Genomic DNA, 17,461 nt, shown 5'->3' with positions numbered 1-17,461 from the left:
CTATTTGTGATGTGATGGAATAGAACAACACTGCTGCATCTTTGAATGTTTCATTTCATTAAAAAAAATCTCTCAGACAGCTCATTTGAAGAGTCAAAAGTAATATATACACCTTATGGCATCAAACATTTCCATTTTTTTCCATTCCTTTTAGCTGTTTTCTTTTAGTTTTTGATTCGTAACAAGTTCCCTTTTCTGTGATTAAGTTAATGTTGTAACCTTTGATCTAAAAGAAGGACATACTTTTTTTTTTGAGCAGGGTTGAATTCAAACAGAAAGGAAAATATTTTCAGATTAAGATAGAACAAAAATCTAAATAAAAGCCTAAAAAATTTTTTTTCTTTAAATGCTAAGACAATGGAATTGCGCGAGATGAGCTAAGAACTTTGACCTTGTGCATATAAAATGTAGATAATAAACTATGGGTTGACAGTGCACAGTTTCTTACCATTAAACATGAAATAAGTGAAAACATGTTTTATCTCCAATGGATTGAAAGGTACACACATTGCAAGAAAACCCCAGAATCATACGTCATCACGTCCACTTACGTAACGTCGTCATCGTCATCCGCTGTCCCTTCTTAGCTGGAATGGCTTCCTGTTTGCTCTGTTTCATTCCCCTTTGAAAGATGGAATATTGTTTACTTTCTTTAACACACTTTTATAAAAACTACTCCTGTGTGCGGGGTAACAGACCACCAGGACCCGGATATAGGCTGCAGGAGGAGGGAATAGCAGGACTGTCAGAGGGCTCAGCATGCTGTTGTCCCAGCTACCAGAAGATGTTCTCTATCATATCTTGTCTTGTTTGGACTACAAATCTTTATGTCGCCTCTCTCAAGTCTGTAAAAGGACTTACTACTTGGTTAACCGGGACGTGGTGTGGAGGAAGATCGCTAAAGAGTGTTTAAACACTGGGATTACTCGAAGTGGGACGGACATGTAAGCACGTTGATTTACCTAGCCTTAGCATAAACTTTATTATTATTCTGACATATTGCTTCAGCTGCGTTGCCTTTAGCCCCACTGTGTGTTGACTCTTAAGTGGCTCGTCTTCTAAAGTTACATGTGTACAGGCACAGGGTTTGGGTAAAGTAGAGACTTGAAATAGGACTTCTGTTTTACCTGTAGCCTCACAGTGGGCTACTACTCCCTGAATTTTGTCTGCAGGTAGTCTGAATATGTTGTAGCCTTTCCACACTGTCCACACAAGGACAGTAGTTACTACTTCTGTTACTTTGATCATAAAAACATCAATCAATATAATGAATTCAGCGATAGGGAGAGTTGTCTATAAAGTGTAGTAGCCTACAAATAGGAACATGCCATGTGTATTTTGAAATGTAATCCCTGCCAGGCATTTATTGTGAGCACTGTCAAAGTTAAAGGTCATTTTATACCACAGAACCTTTAAGCCCCACCCCCTAGATAACCTTAACTCAGGTGCCCCTGTATACCCCCCTCCTCCTCCCTCTGTCATCGCTGACATGTTCAGTTTTTGAGATTTCTTTTCTCAGACTCAGTACAATGATGATTAATCACATTGTCTTCATTATCAGGATTGTTGCTATCTCTTTAGATAATCACAACCAGAATGAGGAAACATCGATCATCAAACTCGGGTTTTAATATACCTGATGTATGTGCTGGATAGCATTTCTGTCAGAAAAAGAGTAATTACACACCATGCGCCATCATCAAATATCATATTACCGTACATTTATTTTTTTGCAGTCACACGAGAGCAAATGTTTTATAAACATGCAAAAATAGAGATACACTTGAATACATTTTGACTGATCTCCCTGATGCTAATTGTCTTTTATTTGTTGTCTGTAGCACTCCACAAACAATCCTGAGATTTTGTCTTTTAGGTTAAAACTGTGTGTACAAATGTTATTGTTTTTTAAGTCAGGCCTATTGTCCAACATGCTCAGGATAATCTACAGAACTCAAAAGTTATCGTTGTGACTATTTGCTTGAAAAGTGTTTACTTCAACATAACTGCTCCCACATTGTATTGAAGTGGGGCACACATCTCTCAGATATATATATATATACGCAAACCTGGACAAATCAAACCAGAAATGTCTGCACAGAGAGATACCACTAGAGGGAAGTGAGGAAATGTGTTATTTTCTGTAATTTTGGGAAAGGACTATAAAATAGCATGAACCATATTCTTGTAATTGAGCAATTAATTAATGAATTGAGTAAAAGGGTCAAATAGGAATTTCAACCTTTATTTCATTTGTTTAGCCTTTTGATGTTGTCAGTGATGTAAGCAAGTTAAACTGTCATTACAGATATCCTCACATCCCACTGAAGGAGAGAGTGAAGGTCGCTCAAAACTGGTGTGATGGTGTCTGCAAGAAGACTATTCCTCTCAAATGGAAAACTAAGTAAGAGATACACTGTTTAAAAGGCCTTGTTTTAATCCACAATACCCAGAACATATGCAAAGTAACACGTACTTATATAAATTGAGAATTCAGAGGGTACATGCTGTTCATCACTAAAAACATATACATGATGATATCCATCTTTCTATCCATATGAGGAAAGACATTTTCCAAAATGTTGAAATATTCCTTTAACAACAATAATTGTTTTATCTCTAAGTTGCGCTGTGTGTTGTGTAAATGAGAGTTTCATGCATGGTGCTTTTTATCACACATTTCTATAATACAATGTGTCGACTTTTCAGACTCTTACCATGGTTGCAGCTGGATAGGGATTTGCTTTTTCTGTCTCAAGCCGCTGATATTGGAGCATACCATCAGCACCAAGGCACAGGGAGGCTCCATCGCAGTCCATATGAAATCTACTCAGGCCACAAGGGTGATGTCTGTCGCTTTGTTCTGACAGACTCTCACCTAATAAGTGGTGGAAGGTAGCACCGGCTTTATTTGTCTCCATTTTGTAATAACAGATCATGTTTCCATCACATCAAGTGTTTAATATCAGTAACTGAGCATTCATTGTTCACTGCTTTTATTTGTCAGTAGAACTTGCTTTAAAGTAGTACCATGGCAAGTCAGAAGCAGAGATTTTAACCCATACTTGACGATGACAATTAATCATTTTTAAATAAAGGCTAAAAGTACTCCTTCTATTTCTGCCTGCTTAGATAAATGGGTTTTCATAAAAACAAGTCATATTTGTCTTTATCAGTGATGGCAAGATCCTGGTCCACAGCAGGAAGAGTGAGATGTCGATGGAGTTATCCGGTCATAATCAAGAAGTCAACTGTCTGGACTCTAAAGATAGACTCATCATCAGTGGGTCCAGAGACCGTACAGCTCGGGTCAGAAAACAAATACAATTCATCTCATAGCATGTCAAATAATGCATTGCACACAAAAGTTCTTACAGGTGTCTTTTTTTTTTCTTTTTTTAATAGATTTGGACTTTGAATTCCAGCTGCACCAGACGCATAATTCCAATGTATGACAGAGTGTGGTCTGTTGCTATAAGTCCAACATCGAGGTGAGCGTTTTGTCATTGTCACTCTCTAGACTTAGGCTAACAGGACTGATTTTAAAGAGGCGGGCTAGTTTGGCTGGGATTTGTCAGTAAAATAAGGGTTCTGTTTGCAAAAATGGCTGATGCAATGGTAAATGAGTATGAACGGACTGAAAAACATCATGCTGGCAGAGGAATTTATTATATTCGTCATGAATACTGTAGTTTTGAAAATGCTTGCTGTAAGATCTGTCAAGAACTTGTAGTACAGAAGGTCAACAAGGAAGGGTTTCTTTTCTTATTTTATTTAACTAATATTCACATAAGTAAATCAATGAATCAATTCCCTGGCAAGAAAAGAAAAAAAGCTGCTATCTGTGGCTGTTTGCATGCTTGTAATAATTCAGTCTGATTAATTCATATAGACCAAATGATTAGCTGGAAGCCTTTTTACGACTGTGTCTGGATGGTAATTATTCAACCTACTTGAGCCAGTCTTGAACCTGTCTCATTCTCAATTAATCAATCAGTCCTTATTATGTATAGCGCTAATTCATAGCAAATGTTTTCTCGAGACACTTTACAAAAAGCAGGTAAAACACCTTACTCTTTGTTATATTATCTACAAAGACCCAACATGAATCCATCGTAAGCACTAAGCAATATTTAGCAAAGTCACAGTGGCAAGGAAAAATGTACAAGACATCTCTAGAATTTGAGTTAAGAGCTAAGGTTAGGGAGAGCTCATCATTAGGAGGAATACACATGAATAGAGGAATAGACAGAAATCTCTTGTTGAAATTAGTTCATTTGTTTATCTTACATATCTCATTTATTGGGCACACAAACTGCAATACACATAAGACACATTAGTTCCTGTACTAGAACATGTGGTCATTCAACTTGGATAAACTTTCTACTGTTCTTGACATCAAAAACAAAATAAGAATGTATTCCTAACACCTGATATTGAGATAATTTCTAGTCCTAAATCTCATTTAAATCTTAATAACCAAATCCCTTCTCCCCCCATAGATCTTGTCTTAAGCCCTGTTAATAATTTAGGAGCAGATAAAATGTGAAATAAGAAATCCACTTTATCAACATACATGCATGGTGGCCTTGTCTGTCTGATCCAGGCCTGGGAGCGTCTCAGATCTAAGAGGAACAGGCAGATTATCCACATCATTAATTCTCCAATTTGCTGGCTGAAATAGCAGACCATGCTTCAGCACGCAGCCCCCTCATAATGGAAACCTGCTCCCTACCTCTCACTGACCAACGGCCTGGTTAATTAAAACTCTTCTGAAAACCAGGTGTCAACTCACTGATAAACCTATTAAACCCTCTTCTGTCCAGCACACCAAATAAGTCACTTCCCAGGCTCGTTCCTTGAAGGACAAAAGACATCAGTTGTGAAAGCCTAAGCCATTTAGTTTAAAGTTTCAAAAGGATATGAAAAAAACAAAGTATTGTAGATCAAACCGTTTAACTTTTGTTTTTTTAGCAGCTGTGACAGCCCTACCAAAGGGATCCAATCTATAAAAAACAGTAGGGTTGGACTTCCACCAATGCATCTTGGCACTCTGCTATGATATGGACATCATTTTTCCTTTGTTATTATTATTAATATTGCATGACTGATCAATACTCAATTCCTCAGCAAAAAGCCTGACTTAACCTTAACAATGGGCACAAGTCCATAAGATACTTAAACTATAAGTCCCTGGAGAATGAAAGTGACCAATGCGTTATAAAAATTCTAAATGGCAAATGTCCTGCACCTTGAACAGTGTCTTGCAGAAAGAGGGAGAGAGATTAAGAATGAGAAGTTCAAACCAAGAGTTTTATCTCAGATTCCCTTTATAGCAAGGTGCTTTGCAACTTCTTCCTTCATTGTAACTCAGAACACTCAAAGCACACACACAGGCTGCTGTATTGATAATGGTGATGTATGTGGATGTTACAAATGATCCTGACCACAACTCTTTGTGTAAAAAGAAACACAGGAATCTCTTTAAACCAGCGCTTATTGTTAATTAAACGATTAGCCTACACATATTATTTACTTTCGGATTCTGAGCATCAACGTGCGTCAACACTTCTAAAAAGCAACTTTACTCTGTCATCAAACCTTGTATCTGTTTCATAACCATTCTGTTTGTATAGTTCACTTACTGAGTACAGCAGACATCAAGTCATGTGGGTCAAATAATACTGGTTACATAAAACAATCTGAGGGTAATACATTGATTTAACCCATCTCCAGGCACAACATGCATACATTTACCATCCCACCTCTGTTTCCATCCCCATGTTTCTGTTGTTCAACTGGATATAATCTCAGGATCTGGTACTGAGGATTAATATGGCTTCAGTTAAAATGCCAAGGCCAGTTCAGGACTGCCACATCTGTCCACATTCACTCCCACTTTGGAAAAGATATTGATCCCTTCAGTGGCCATGAACCTTTAGCTTTTAGATTGCTTTTCTCACTCATATTACTTTTTCCACTATTGTGTGCTTCGGTCCTTGTCCACTGACAGAGCTAATTTTGGAAAGGGTTAAGGAAATGTGATAAGGCACTACAGGAGGTTGCAGGTTTAATAGAAAGTCAAATGTGTATTTTTGTTATTTGTGTCTTCTGTCCTATATTGTCTGTGTGTTGATACTTCTCTACTGTGAATAGTTTTTTATTGTTCCCTCTACAACAAGTTTTAAAACTTTGACCATGCCAAAGATATCTAAGGATTTTTTCCATTTTCTAAATGTTTTATTCAGTCAAGTCAAGTCAACTTTATTGTCATTCTTCCGCATACAAGGCCCTGGATGACGGGGAGAGAGACCCCTATAATGCTCCCAGCTGCCTTCTCTACGGGTGGCATGGTCTTGCGCTCTGACTGTCTGTGATTCCCAAACCATATGATGTAGCTGGCCAGGATGCTCTCAACAGTTCCTCTGTAGAAGGTGGTGAGGATGGGTGGTTAGCTCTCTTTAGTTTCTGCAGGAAGTGTAGACGTTGTGCCTTTTGGCTGCAGAGGTGTAGTTGAGAGACCAGGTGAGGTCATCAGAGAGGTGCAATACAAAAAAACATAGTTGTCCTGACCTTCTCTACTGTGGAGCTGCTGATGAGCAGTGGAGGATGGTCGGCTGGCATCCTCCTGAAGTCAACAACCATCTCTTGTTTTTACCACATCGAGAGATAGGTAGTTGAGACTGCACCAACCCACCAATTGCTCCACTTCCTTTCAGTGTGGAGTACATGGTTATGTGTTCAACTGTTGCCATAATATTGGCTGTGGCTAAATGGCTATATTAGAGAGGGTAATGATAGTTGAGATAGGTTTGTAGTGTTCCTAACTTTTAAAGCTAACCTAAGATCAACAAGGAAAGAGAAAGCTGTTTCGGATCAGATAGATGTATTTTTTTATATGGGTATACAAACCTAAGACATAACTTGAGTTAGATAACTATCTTCACCCGATTAACAGCCAAACATGAGCGAAGGATGAGAACGTTTACAATACAGTCTAACCTTAGGTCCAAATCTGTTTTGAATAATATCTGCAGTGATGTACACCCTGTTTCTTGCTTGGTCACTCTCTTTTTTTTTCTCTTTTTAGCTTCGTCCGACACCGTTGTCTTTCTCTTAGCCTTGGCAATTGTGTTAAACCGTACAGAGACGGGCTTATTTGCTTCTTTTTATAACTGGAGGCTTGTGTGAACTAGTGCCTTAAAGCCGTACACACTTGTCTCGAGATTCCCTCGAGCCGCTGTCAAGGTTACACAGGCAAGAACAAGGACATAATAGGTGTAATTTCCCTGTTGGACATTGTTGTGCTATTAAATCAACCCTTGAAACTACTGTTAAAAGGTGTAAAAGTACCATATTGTTGCTTTAATTATGAGGTTGGACTTCACAGAACAGTCATGGATGGGCAGCGTGAACAGCAGGGGGCTGAGCATACAGCCTTGGGGGGTGCCTGTGCTCAGTGTGATTGAGCCTGATGTTCTCCTTAGGGTTGTAACAACAAATGGATTTAAACTTTTAAAAAAATCTATTTTAAAAAGTGTTTGTTGTGTTACGCCATTATTGTGTCACTCGCCTGGGCATAGAGCTGTTTACATCACTAAAGACAGTAGAGCATGGGTGTTATATAGCACTTGGTCAGCTCAAGCTGTGTTTTAATGTGCTGTTTAAATATACTTTACTTTCATTTGTTACAATGATGGTAACTGATAATTGATCAAGTTTCCATGACGAAGACGAGTTGGTGAGATATAGACCCAGCCCCCTGATGCTGACCACAAGCCAATCAGACAAGCCTTTCTGTCACAGAGAGTGAATCAACTGCATTACTGAGCTGTGTACGTTGAGCAGGTGAATCTGCGTGCTGTGGGTCGCAAACAGACAACACTCAATTCTCAAAATAGTCTCAAAGATTTGTGATAAGAGGTGATCTGCTCTCTGCAGCAGAGCAGCAGGTCTCATGGTGTCAAATAACACACATGCACATGTAGTGTATTGAAAGATAGTAAAAGCAAACAAATAGTCTCACTTGTGTTTAAAAAAAATCACACATAATACTAACTCTAAGACCTGTGAGTTTCTTTTGTTTAACAATCTGCCTCCATTTCCTTCTCCATCTCGTCTTTTTTTTTTTCCACTGTTGTAAATATCGTTACTGCAGGTCCAGGCAATAGGAAGTGGGGCAGGTGGTTAGCTGATAGTAGACTGAGGTGTTTCCTGCAGATCCTGTTCTCATTTAAACAAGACCCAACAGGTTAAAGTGTGGGCTGGGCAGCTCTAAATGTGTAGCAGCGGGTCAGCTCTCACACTCAGTCACGGCTGATAGGGTTTCTTGGACAAGGCCGTGCTTGTCCAGTTCAAAGTTATCTCTGTGGACATGAGGTATGGATTTGATTGAGAGACCACTCATTAGTAAGTGATAAGTACGTAAAGTTCATATATATGGCACCTTTCAAGAAGAGACGTCACAAAGTGCTTCAAAATAAAAGCTCAGAAAAAAGAAAACAAAGACATTGCAACGGAATATAAAAAGACATCGACATCAAAGCAGACATAGAAAGTTTAAACAAAAGGCAAGTCGAAACAAATGTGTCTTCAGCATTTTTAAAATATCAAGTTGCCACAGTTCTCCAGTGGGAGACAGTTCCAGAGTTAAGGAGCTACAGCCAGGAATGCACATAGTTTTGAGTCTTGTTCAAGGAACGGCCAGCCGGCCATGATCAGAAGACCTAAGAGTCTGGCTGGTGTTGTACAGCTTCGAAAGTACATTCATATAAAAGGAGCTTGACCATGCAACGTTCTGAGGACTTTTAGTTCTCAGAATATACTGTATATATATTTTTTTTTTTCTTGGTGTTTTCATATTTCAAACGCTAATTTCCATTTCCTGGGTAGCCTATTTTCTAAGACTAAGATTAATAACAAAACCGGTTATTGTTCATCTGTTTAAATTCTAAACTGTATCATATTTAGGGCTGTTTTGAAAAACATAGAACATATATGGTAAAACGTGGAGCACACAGAGAACCTTCAGCTGCTTAAATGTAAATATGGTTTGAAGAGAAGACAGCTTTAGGACATATATAAAATGTTTTGAATATCCTATAATTGTCAGATGCATAAAAGATAATTGAATATATTGTGAATCATATCAGAGCATGTATAGCAATGCATATATATATATATATATATATCCCTTGAGTAAAGAAACATTGAAACCCTTTTCACAATAAGAAAGCATGATTAGCTTGTTGATTTTTTTTACTTTGATGATCAATTTTGCGAAGTGGCATAGTGCCAGACATCTTTGCACATTGCCCTGTACCAATTTCCTGCCAGACTAGGTGGGTATCCTGACGTGTAGCTGGGGTGGGGTTTGGCATGGGGTGTACGCTACACTGACCACTAGTGTATAGAAGGGGGGCTGGGCAGAAGCCAGTGAAGGGAGAAGCTACCCTGAAGAGAGGTGAGAACAGGGAGGGGGTTAGAGTTGTTTTGTCTAGAATTCCTCAACCACAACTACAAAGATGTTGCAGGGGCCAAAAGCGCTTTTGAAAATTTCCAAAAGGAGAAAATGATTGTTGGATAAACCGTCCCCAATTCGCCACTTTCTCACCATCCCTGGGGGAGGACGACCTTTGACCTCCAGTATCAAAGTACAGGGTGACGCCGCAGCAGCCACCCAGCCAGCCAAAGCCGGCCCTCTCCCTCTGCACCCCCTACACCACCTCCACCACCACCCAACCTCACACACTCCAATTTCACCCCCACTGCTCTGCCCCACTCAACCGCAAGAAAAAGCCCGAAATTCATGTCTTTCTCTTTGGTCTCTCCCAAGCCGTCCCTGTGGCTCAGGAGTCAAGAATTCAATTAGTTAAAAAAAGAGAAGAAAAGATCGAGGCTGCAACAATGCAGCGATAAGGGGGCAGAATGTGCGTTCCCACACGCTAAATACAGGGCGCTTTCCCTGGGGCCCACAGAGCCAGAGGACCCACACCGCAGGAGGCGAGAATAATCACAGCTCCCTCTGAACCCCCTCATTACACACACACACTCACACATACACACTCATATACACACACACCTTACATTCCTTGCACACAGATAGCTTCATGTAGGACACGTATTACAGGCAAACACTCTCTTAAAGACACACCTTGCAGATGCCCCACACTTACTACACACATAAACATGCACTGAGACAAACTTCCAGCACACGCACACACACAGAACGTAAAGACCTCTTATTACATGCTGGCCTCATACAGGTGTTCCCAGGTCCTAGGTTTACTGGTGAAGAGGCAGAGATACATTCTGCCTTACATAATATAAACATACATCTATCCAGTTAAGTCTCCAAATGTTCAAAACTAATATACAGAATACCTTCTGATAGATTTTCTTTTTCTTGTCTTCAGAATAGTTTTCAGCTTCTTATTATAAGAAAAAACCTTTAATATAGAGTGACTGGGCAAAATAGTTCTTCTTCTGTTAATTTGTGTAAGCTTGCTTTATTGTTGGAAATGATGACGTTTTTGCAGGAAGTGTCCACGTCATATTCAATAGTAGTGCTTACTGAACAGCTTAAATGTAAGACAGCTTTGGTCATTGTGCTTTATAAAAAAAAATCTGAATTGAAACGAGGGCCCTGTTTGTCAAATCCCACACACAAAAATCTAAATCATCCACAAAAAATACAAAACATTTTCAATCTTTTGCAAAAGCAAGTACTATATTTAAAACTATATAAACTCTTCAAATATGATACTTTTACTTCAAAACTTTACACACACACCAAATAGATCGATAGTTTTACTTTCAGCTGAACACTGCTGTGCTCAATCTACTTTAACACCTCTACTAATCCTATCTTCTAAGTATAAAGACACTGCAGGTGTCTTCACGTGTGTATGAGTCCAAGTGATTGCTAAAAGAGTGTAGTGTTTTAGTGGCAGTGTTTAGACATGAAAACAGTTTTGAATGATGGGTCTGAATGTTTTGTCTTGATGTAGAAAAGTGTGTTGTGTTTAGCAAAAAAAATGTGAGGCTGAGAATGTGCGTATAGTTTAACTAAAACATTCATATTTTAGTGTGTAACTTTATATACACACACATAAATGATAATAATAATAGTAAAATAAACGTAACCAAAGTGCATTAGTCCAGGCATTGTGGAGCCTTAACAGCATGGAGATGTGTGATGTGTACTGGCAGCAGTGTTAGTCATACAGCACATTATCCTAATGAGCGTCACTCCCACCACATTTTGAGCAGGAGAAAGCTCTGTGATCACTGAAGCTCTGCCTCTAGTGGATCCCAATTTAAAACCTGTCAGTCGCGCTCCTTGCTGACCCCGACAATACAAACACTTGTCACAGAGAACTCCTTTCACTGGCTCGCATCAGAAATATCACCAAATTATCCAGGGCTGTGACCTTAACAAGTTTTGACATTAAAAATCTGTCTTCCAATTTACTCAAATGTTCTTTGGCTTTACAAAGCAAATTGTCTAAAACATCCATCGATGGAATATGGTTGTTCAGATAATTGACTCCATGTAGCTCTGCTGTGCAATCGTCTTCTTTGGGTTAGAGCTCAGTGTCCTTAAAAAAAAGCTTTCCTCAGATATCATGACTTAAGATTTTAAGAAAAGTGCTAATGTGTGAACATAAGCGGTCTAAAAATCAACAATCAAGTTGATTGCTGTCGAATATAATCTTTTAGAATCTTTACATCTTTCAGCTCCTTCCATTTGCAAGAATCATAGAAGCTGATGCCAAAGCATAAAAACTTAGGATGTATCCCTTTTTTCTGCGTTTGTCTTATTTTTAATAACAGATATAAAACATAATGAAACATAAGCAAAGAACTCCCTTCATGCAAATAAATTCAACTTTATAAAGAACTGCTGTTTATGCAATAAGGCTCATCTCATTGTGATTTAGACTTGCCGTTGAAAGTCCCATTTGATAAACGCAGAGAGATCTTAGAAACCAAAAAAATGTCTATATTTATTAAGCAAATTTTCAAACTTTGGAAATGGTATATATCACTGCTAAACTGGCAATACTGGGTTGGATCACTGACTCTGTGACTCTAGCCACTTGTAATCCAGTCACATTGTGTTGATCGTAAATTCAATTATCCTGTAAATGTCATTGAGGCAACATTGGCCACTCGTCACTAAAAGTTATATAGTCTAGCATTAACCGATTAAATGTATATTTACAACAGTTACCTGGACTTCATGGAGGGGGGGGGGGTGTTTCTTTTATTATAATAGAGGTATAATTGAGATCAAATGTGATTCTAGAGTCAGCTAGCTAGTGTAGCATGTTGTTGTGTCTGGTGTGTGTGACCAGTGTGGACGGTTGCGTTGGGTCCCGGTCTGTTCCATTCGGTTGAACAGAGCTGAGGGGCCAGCCGAGGAATGTCCCTGTGACCCTACACACAGGAGACACAAACAGAAGCCAAAAGGACCACAGGGGGGTGGGTAAGGGACAACAGGGTCTGGGCGTATGTGTGTGCATGTGTTTGTGTGTCCATGCATAACAGTGTGAATCTGCAACAGATAGAAAGTGCATGTTTACAGGCATGCATACTTTTCCCATGCTTATCTGTTTATTTGATGTGAAAGAAAGAGCTTGAGGGAGCATGGCAGAGGAGACTGGTAGTGAGAGAGAGAGAGAGAGAGAGAGACATTAGTGTGTGTGTGTGTGTGTGTGTGTGTGTGTGTGTGTGTGTGTGTGTGTGTGTGTGTGTGTGTGTGTGTGTGTGTGTGTGTGTGTGTGTGTGTGTGTGTGTGTGTGTGTGTGTGTCAGCAGAGGTCAGCAGGGGTCAGCACTTGCACCCTTTGGCCATTGTCTCCCTCTCTGACCGATATAAAAGCATCATAACCCTTTGAGCTCAGACATATTTAGAAAGCAGATAAAAGCACTTTTTACAAACTAGATACACGTCAGACACAAAGCCCGGGGTCAAGCGCAACAAATTAACAACCCTCTTTCTGACGGGAGTTGGGGGTGTGTGTGTGTATGCGGGGGGTGACTGGGCAAAGCTAAACCGCCCCTGGAGTCCAGAGCCAAATGCCTCCACATTCCCAGAGTGGGGATGTGGGCTGTTCTGTTGCATTCATGTGTAATTGGTCCTAGGGGCAGAGGCTGAGATAAATACTGACTTACTTTTTGTGTTTGTATTATGTCCTCTTAATTGAAGACTTGTTTGGAATTCCCTTATTCCAACTGAAGTCAAGAGGGCCGTCATGAAAGGCAAGAATTTGAATCATTTGTCAGTCAGGGTGCCATCACAGCCACTGAAATCCCGACCTTTTTCAATTTGAGACTTTTGACGTTTGCTTTTACATTTGTAAAATATATATTTATTACATCATACTTATTATAAAAAGTATAAAGTGATACACAAGCACAATAGTAAAGCTACACAGATTCAAAGTGAGTCAAAGTGGACAGGGATAACATCAAGTAGATGAATATGGTTTCTTCTTTGTTATGGCTCTCCTGATGGGATACCAACATAATGTTCAGCCATGTACTAAAATTGAAGCATTAATTAATTAACAGAAATATATTTGAATAATAATGTATACTCTATTGATCCCACAAGGGGCTGAAATGCTCAATGTCCTATGAAATACTCAATACTTTTGTCATATATGAAGCAAAACGACAGACTTTGCACGTGTTGAGGACTTGCTGCTTTTCTCCTTGTTACATCATTAAAAATATTTAATTTTTTTGGTTTGGGACTGTTTGTCACTCAAAAACTTTTTTATTTATTTTATTTTTGGTTATTGAGAGACATGCTTCTCACACACATATTGACATTGACACTGACTCTAGACATTGACCGGCAACCCTCCGGTTCCAGACCCAAGTCCCTATGGACTGAGCTACTGCTGCCTATGTGCAAACAATGATCAATATTTATCAACATGTTATATAATTGTTAATGTTGAAATTGAGAAAATGATGTTGAGATTTATTAAATGATTTCAGTTCCAGATCCTTTGAGTTCACTGCTCTTCTTAAATGGTTGAATATTTTCCCTGGTGTTAGAAGATATGTCAGCGTGACTGGAGCAGAGGGGAAAAAGCTTGTCTTCATAGCTCAACTAGCAGTTCATATAGTTCAGGTTCTTTTTTCCCCAGTTCTTGAAATACTCAAAGGCCTTCCCAGAGCCAAAACATTGGAAATTAGAATTATTTCATTACTACTGGAAATTTACATTGGAATTTTTTTTCTTTTTGAGTTGTCAAAATAATATTAGTTTTATATATTCCTCTTTTGTGGGTCTGAAATTCAATGCACAGTAGCAAGCGGCTAAGATTTGAGGTTTGATGAACTTCTTACTCAACTGAAGACATTTTCAAACATGCACACTCAAAAATGTCTAAAAAAAAAATTCAGGCAGGCTGCCTATTAAACCTTCCTTCTCAGTTTGCAAATGCACCTCAGCGGGAAACTATCCCTGTCAGAATGGGGGATGGGGGGTGTCAGGAGGCTGGACCTGTTGTAAAAAGAATGACTTGAAAAGAGTGGACGAAGCATCAGAGTCGAAAGCTATGATGCCAGTTTTTGCTTATTATGCTGCGTATATGTATTTCGATATATTTAAAGTACCAACAAAGGAGAGGAGAAGAGCATACTGGCTAATAGAATTAATAATGAACCATTTTAATTTCGGCACAAAGACCGCACTGGTCATGCACCAGCCGCAGGATTTGAACGCCATTAGCCCCCTCCCAGTCGCACGTGGTGAATTTTCCAGAATTTTTCTTGCTGCGTTATCACATCGGTCCACCCTGACTTCATGCAAAATATTCACTCGAGAGCTGGCAGGACGTATTCTAGGTGAAGTTGGGTGAAAAAGTTAGCTTTTTGCGTTCACACTTAAAGCTCACCCCAAAAATTTCAGGAATATTGATGAATAAAAACATATCATTGTAGTGTAAAAGAAATGAACTTCTGCTAAATCTCTGTTCAGTCCCTCACTTAAAGGCAGCATTTAAGTAGTGCTTTCAGGCGCCATTGAAATCTGCTTTACAAATAGGAAGAACATATATTCTTCTGAAAGATATTTTCCCAAGGGTTACGCAGACTTTCACACAGAAATGTGTGAACACTGATATTACATTGAGTATGGTTATTTAGTTTAAAATGATGCTTCAACTTCTCCCTCTTTCATCTCTCCATGTCTGCATATATCATACAGGTATCAACTTGTGGTTACTGGTGACATCAACCAGAACTTAATATTACATCATTACACTCTGTGGTAGTCTGTATCTGTAAACGTACCCGAACAAAATGTGTAACAGAGCGCTGCGTTTGGTCCAAATAAGATGAGACAGTCGGTCTGTTTTTACTGGCTGGTTTACCGCGCGCTGCAGGTGCAGCCAGTACATGGTAGACACAGATCCACTAACAGTGTGTGTATGATAACTGTCCAACAGTGTCAAAGCTATTGCGAATAAACAAAACTTGATTATGTAGATCACACTAAACCTGTTATTCATAGACATATTTCTTTTGTTTTTGTAAAGTTGATGTCCCTGTGGTTGAGGTTACAGCCTGTTGTACTCAGATTTTTAAAAGCATTTTCTACATAAAAGGGAGTTAAGAAGTGAATAAATGAAGGTTTCCCTTGAGGGTTACTGAAGTGTTCTTGTTCCTCTTTTGTTAGTTAACAACATTAATATACATCGCTGACCATTTTTGGCCGTTTACATTAAGCACAAAAGGAAAAGTACTGTGCATTTCATTGGTTGAATTGTGATGACTGGAACCAATTCCGAAGAGAACGGTATGAACACATTTTGTTCTAAGAATTGATGATGACTATTGTTAGCAAACAGGCAGGACAGGGAAACAGGAGTGCTGAAGTGTTTTTTTAACCAAACTAGTATAAAGATATGCTTCTGCAATCCCCACTATGAATAATGTGACATTTTCACATCACAGATAAGCATTTGACTTAGACTCCAGCACTGATGAACCTTAACTTGGATTTGGACTTGTGCATTGACTGCATTCGTACTCTGAAGATGAAGAGGATACTGCAAACGCAAGCAAGAGCAGTGCAACATGTTGGATATGTGACTCGAGGCATGGAGACTCTACCAGGACCAGGACACAGACTCCAGTAATGGGGACTCATGTACTTTTTTGTTGACTGGAACTTGAACACTTGGGACTTGAGAATTGACTGTGATTCGAGATTTTAATGTCTTGACTACTACACTGGTTCCAGGTTAATGTATTAATCAGGATGAACTCATAACAATTAATAAGTACTCATTCTTTGAATCAGTAAAAACACATAAAACGCTGAGAACGAAAGAGGCTGTTTCATTTTGCTAAGATATTGGATCTGGGATCAGAGCATGGGGATAGTCTGCACAGCAGCAGTAAATTGGTGATGGACTTGGGGAAGTGCTTCCTTTGCTGCCAGTGTGTTGATTTTGAGCTAACAATGTTGGTACTGTTGGACTAACCCCCAGCAGGGGCTCTGACACGTTGTGTGTGTCAGTGTTTAAATGAGCCTGTATGAATGAGTGTGTTTGCACACATGAGAATGTGTGTAGATGTGTTTCTTCATATCTGGGTTGTGTGTGTGTGTGTGTGTGTGTGTGTCTGTGTGTGTCTGTGTGACTAGATTCCCACTGGGGTACGTTTGTGTGACACTGTTGACAGGCCCTTAGATAATACAGCGGGCTGATGAGGTTACCCAAACCGCAGTGGAGGCCCAGCATGTTGCTAATGATGAGAGGGGGAGGTGAGGCACAGGTCGGGGCAGAGGAGAGATCCTATGTTTGGCCAGAAATGGCTGTGTGTTTAGAGGGGGGGGGGGCACCTGCCCCACATTAGGCGAGAGAGGCTCTGACCTTAGCAGCTATAATATCAGTGCAAGCCCTGACCCTAGACCAGGCCTGGTTGGCGCTTCATAGGGGTGAGAGAGCTGGGGGAGACAAGGGGGGAGTTATTCTTTCATTGTATGGCCACTGTCCCCTGTCCTGCCTCTGCCAGTGCCAAAGCCTAGTGAGGGGTGAGTAATGTGAGTAATGGAGAGTAATAGGGTCCAGATAGTGAGTGTGACCATAACCCAAGCAGGTCAGAGGTCACCCACTGTGCATATTGGTCCTGGCCCTGCTCGACCCATTTGGGTTGTAAATGAGTTTATCCAACACCAATTACCGGGGGACTGCCAGTGTGCGCGTTGCTTAATGGGACTGACAGCTGCCTCTATGCCCCACTTAGCCCCACCCCCCCCCCAACATCGCTTTGATGCCAACAGCATCCTTCCATCACAGCTCTGAATAATTAGTGTCTGCACTACTAAACGGCATTCATATGTTTTTTTTTTTATCTCAAAAAAAATATGTACATATAAAATTTTAAAGATGTAAAAACTGAATTGTATTTTACATAAATTTGCCATTTGATGC

General features: G+C 39.7%; 1 protein-coding gene across 1 annotated transcript in view; it reads left to right on the top strand.

Annotated features, from left to right (window-relative positions):
• Nucleotides 1-561: 561 nt before the first annotated feature.
• fbxw4 (F-box and WD repeat domain containing 4) overlaps nucleotides 562-17,461 on the top strand; it is a 30,417-nt gene continuing 13,517 nt past the window's right edge. Inside the window, exons 1-5 of the mRNA XM_020638247.3 lie at nucleotides 562-944; nucleotides 2,309-2,404; nucleotides 2,710-2,895; nucleotides 3,177-3,309; nucleotides 3,406-3,491. Coding sequence (XP_020493903.2) covers nucleotides 760-944; nucleotides 2,309-2,404; nucleotides 2,710-2,895; nucleotides 3,177-3,309; nucleotides 3,406-3,491 — 686 coding nt within the window. The 5' untranslated portion in view covers nucleotides 562-759. The remainder of the gene's footprint in view (nucleotides 945-2,308; nucleotides 2,405-2,709; nucleotides 2,896-3,176; nucleotides 3,310-3,405; nucleotides 3,492-17,461) is intronic.

Source organism: Labrus bergylta, chromosome 10 (genome assembly GCF_963930695.1).
Source record: "Labrus bergylta chromosome 10, fLabBer1.1, whole genome shotgun sequence".
NCBI lineage: Eukaryota > Metazoa > Chordata > Actinopteri > Labriformes > Labridae > Labrus > Labrus bergylta.
Note: the sequence above shows the minus strand (reverse complement) of the source record. Positions and strands in the feature narration are given on the sequence as shown.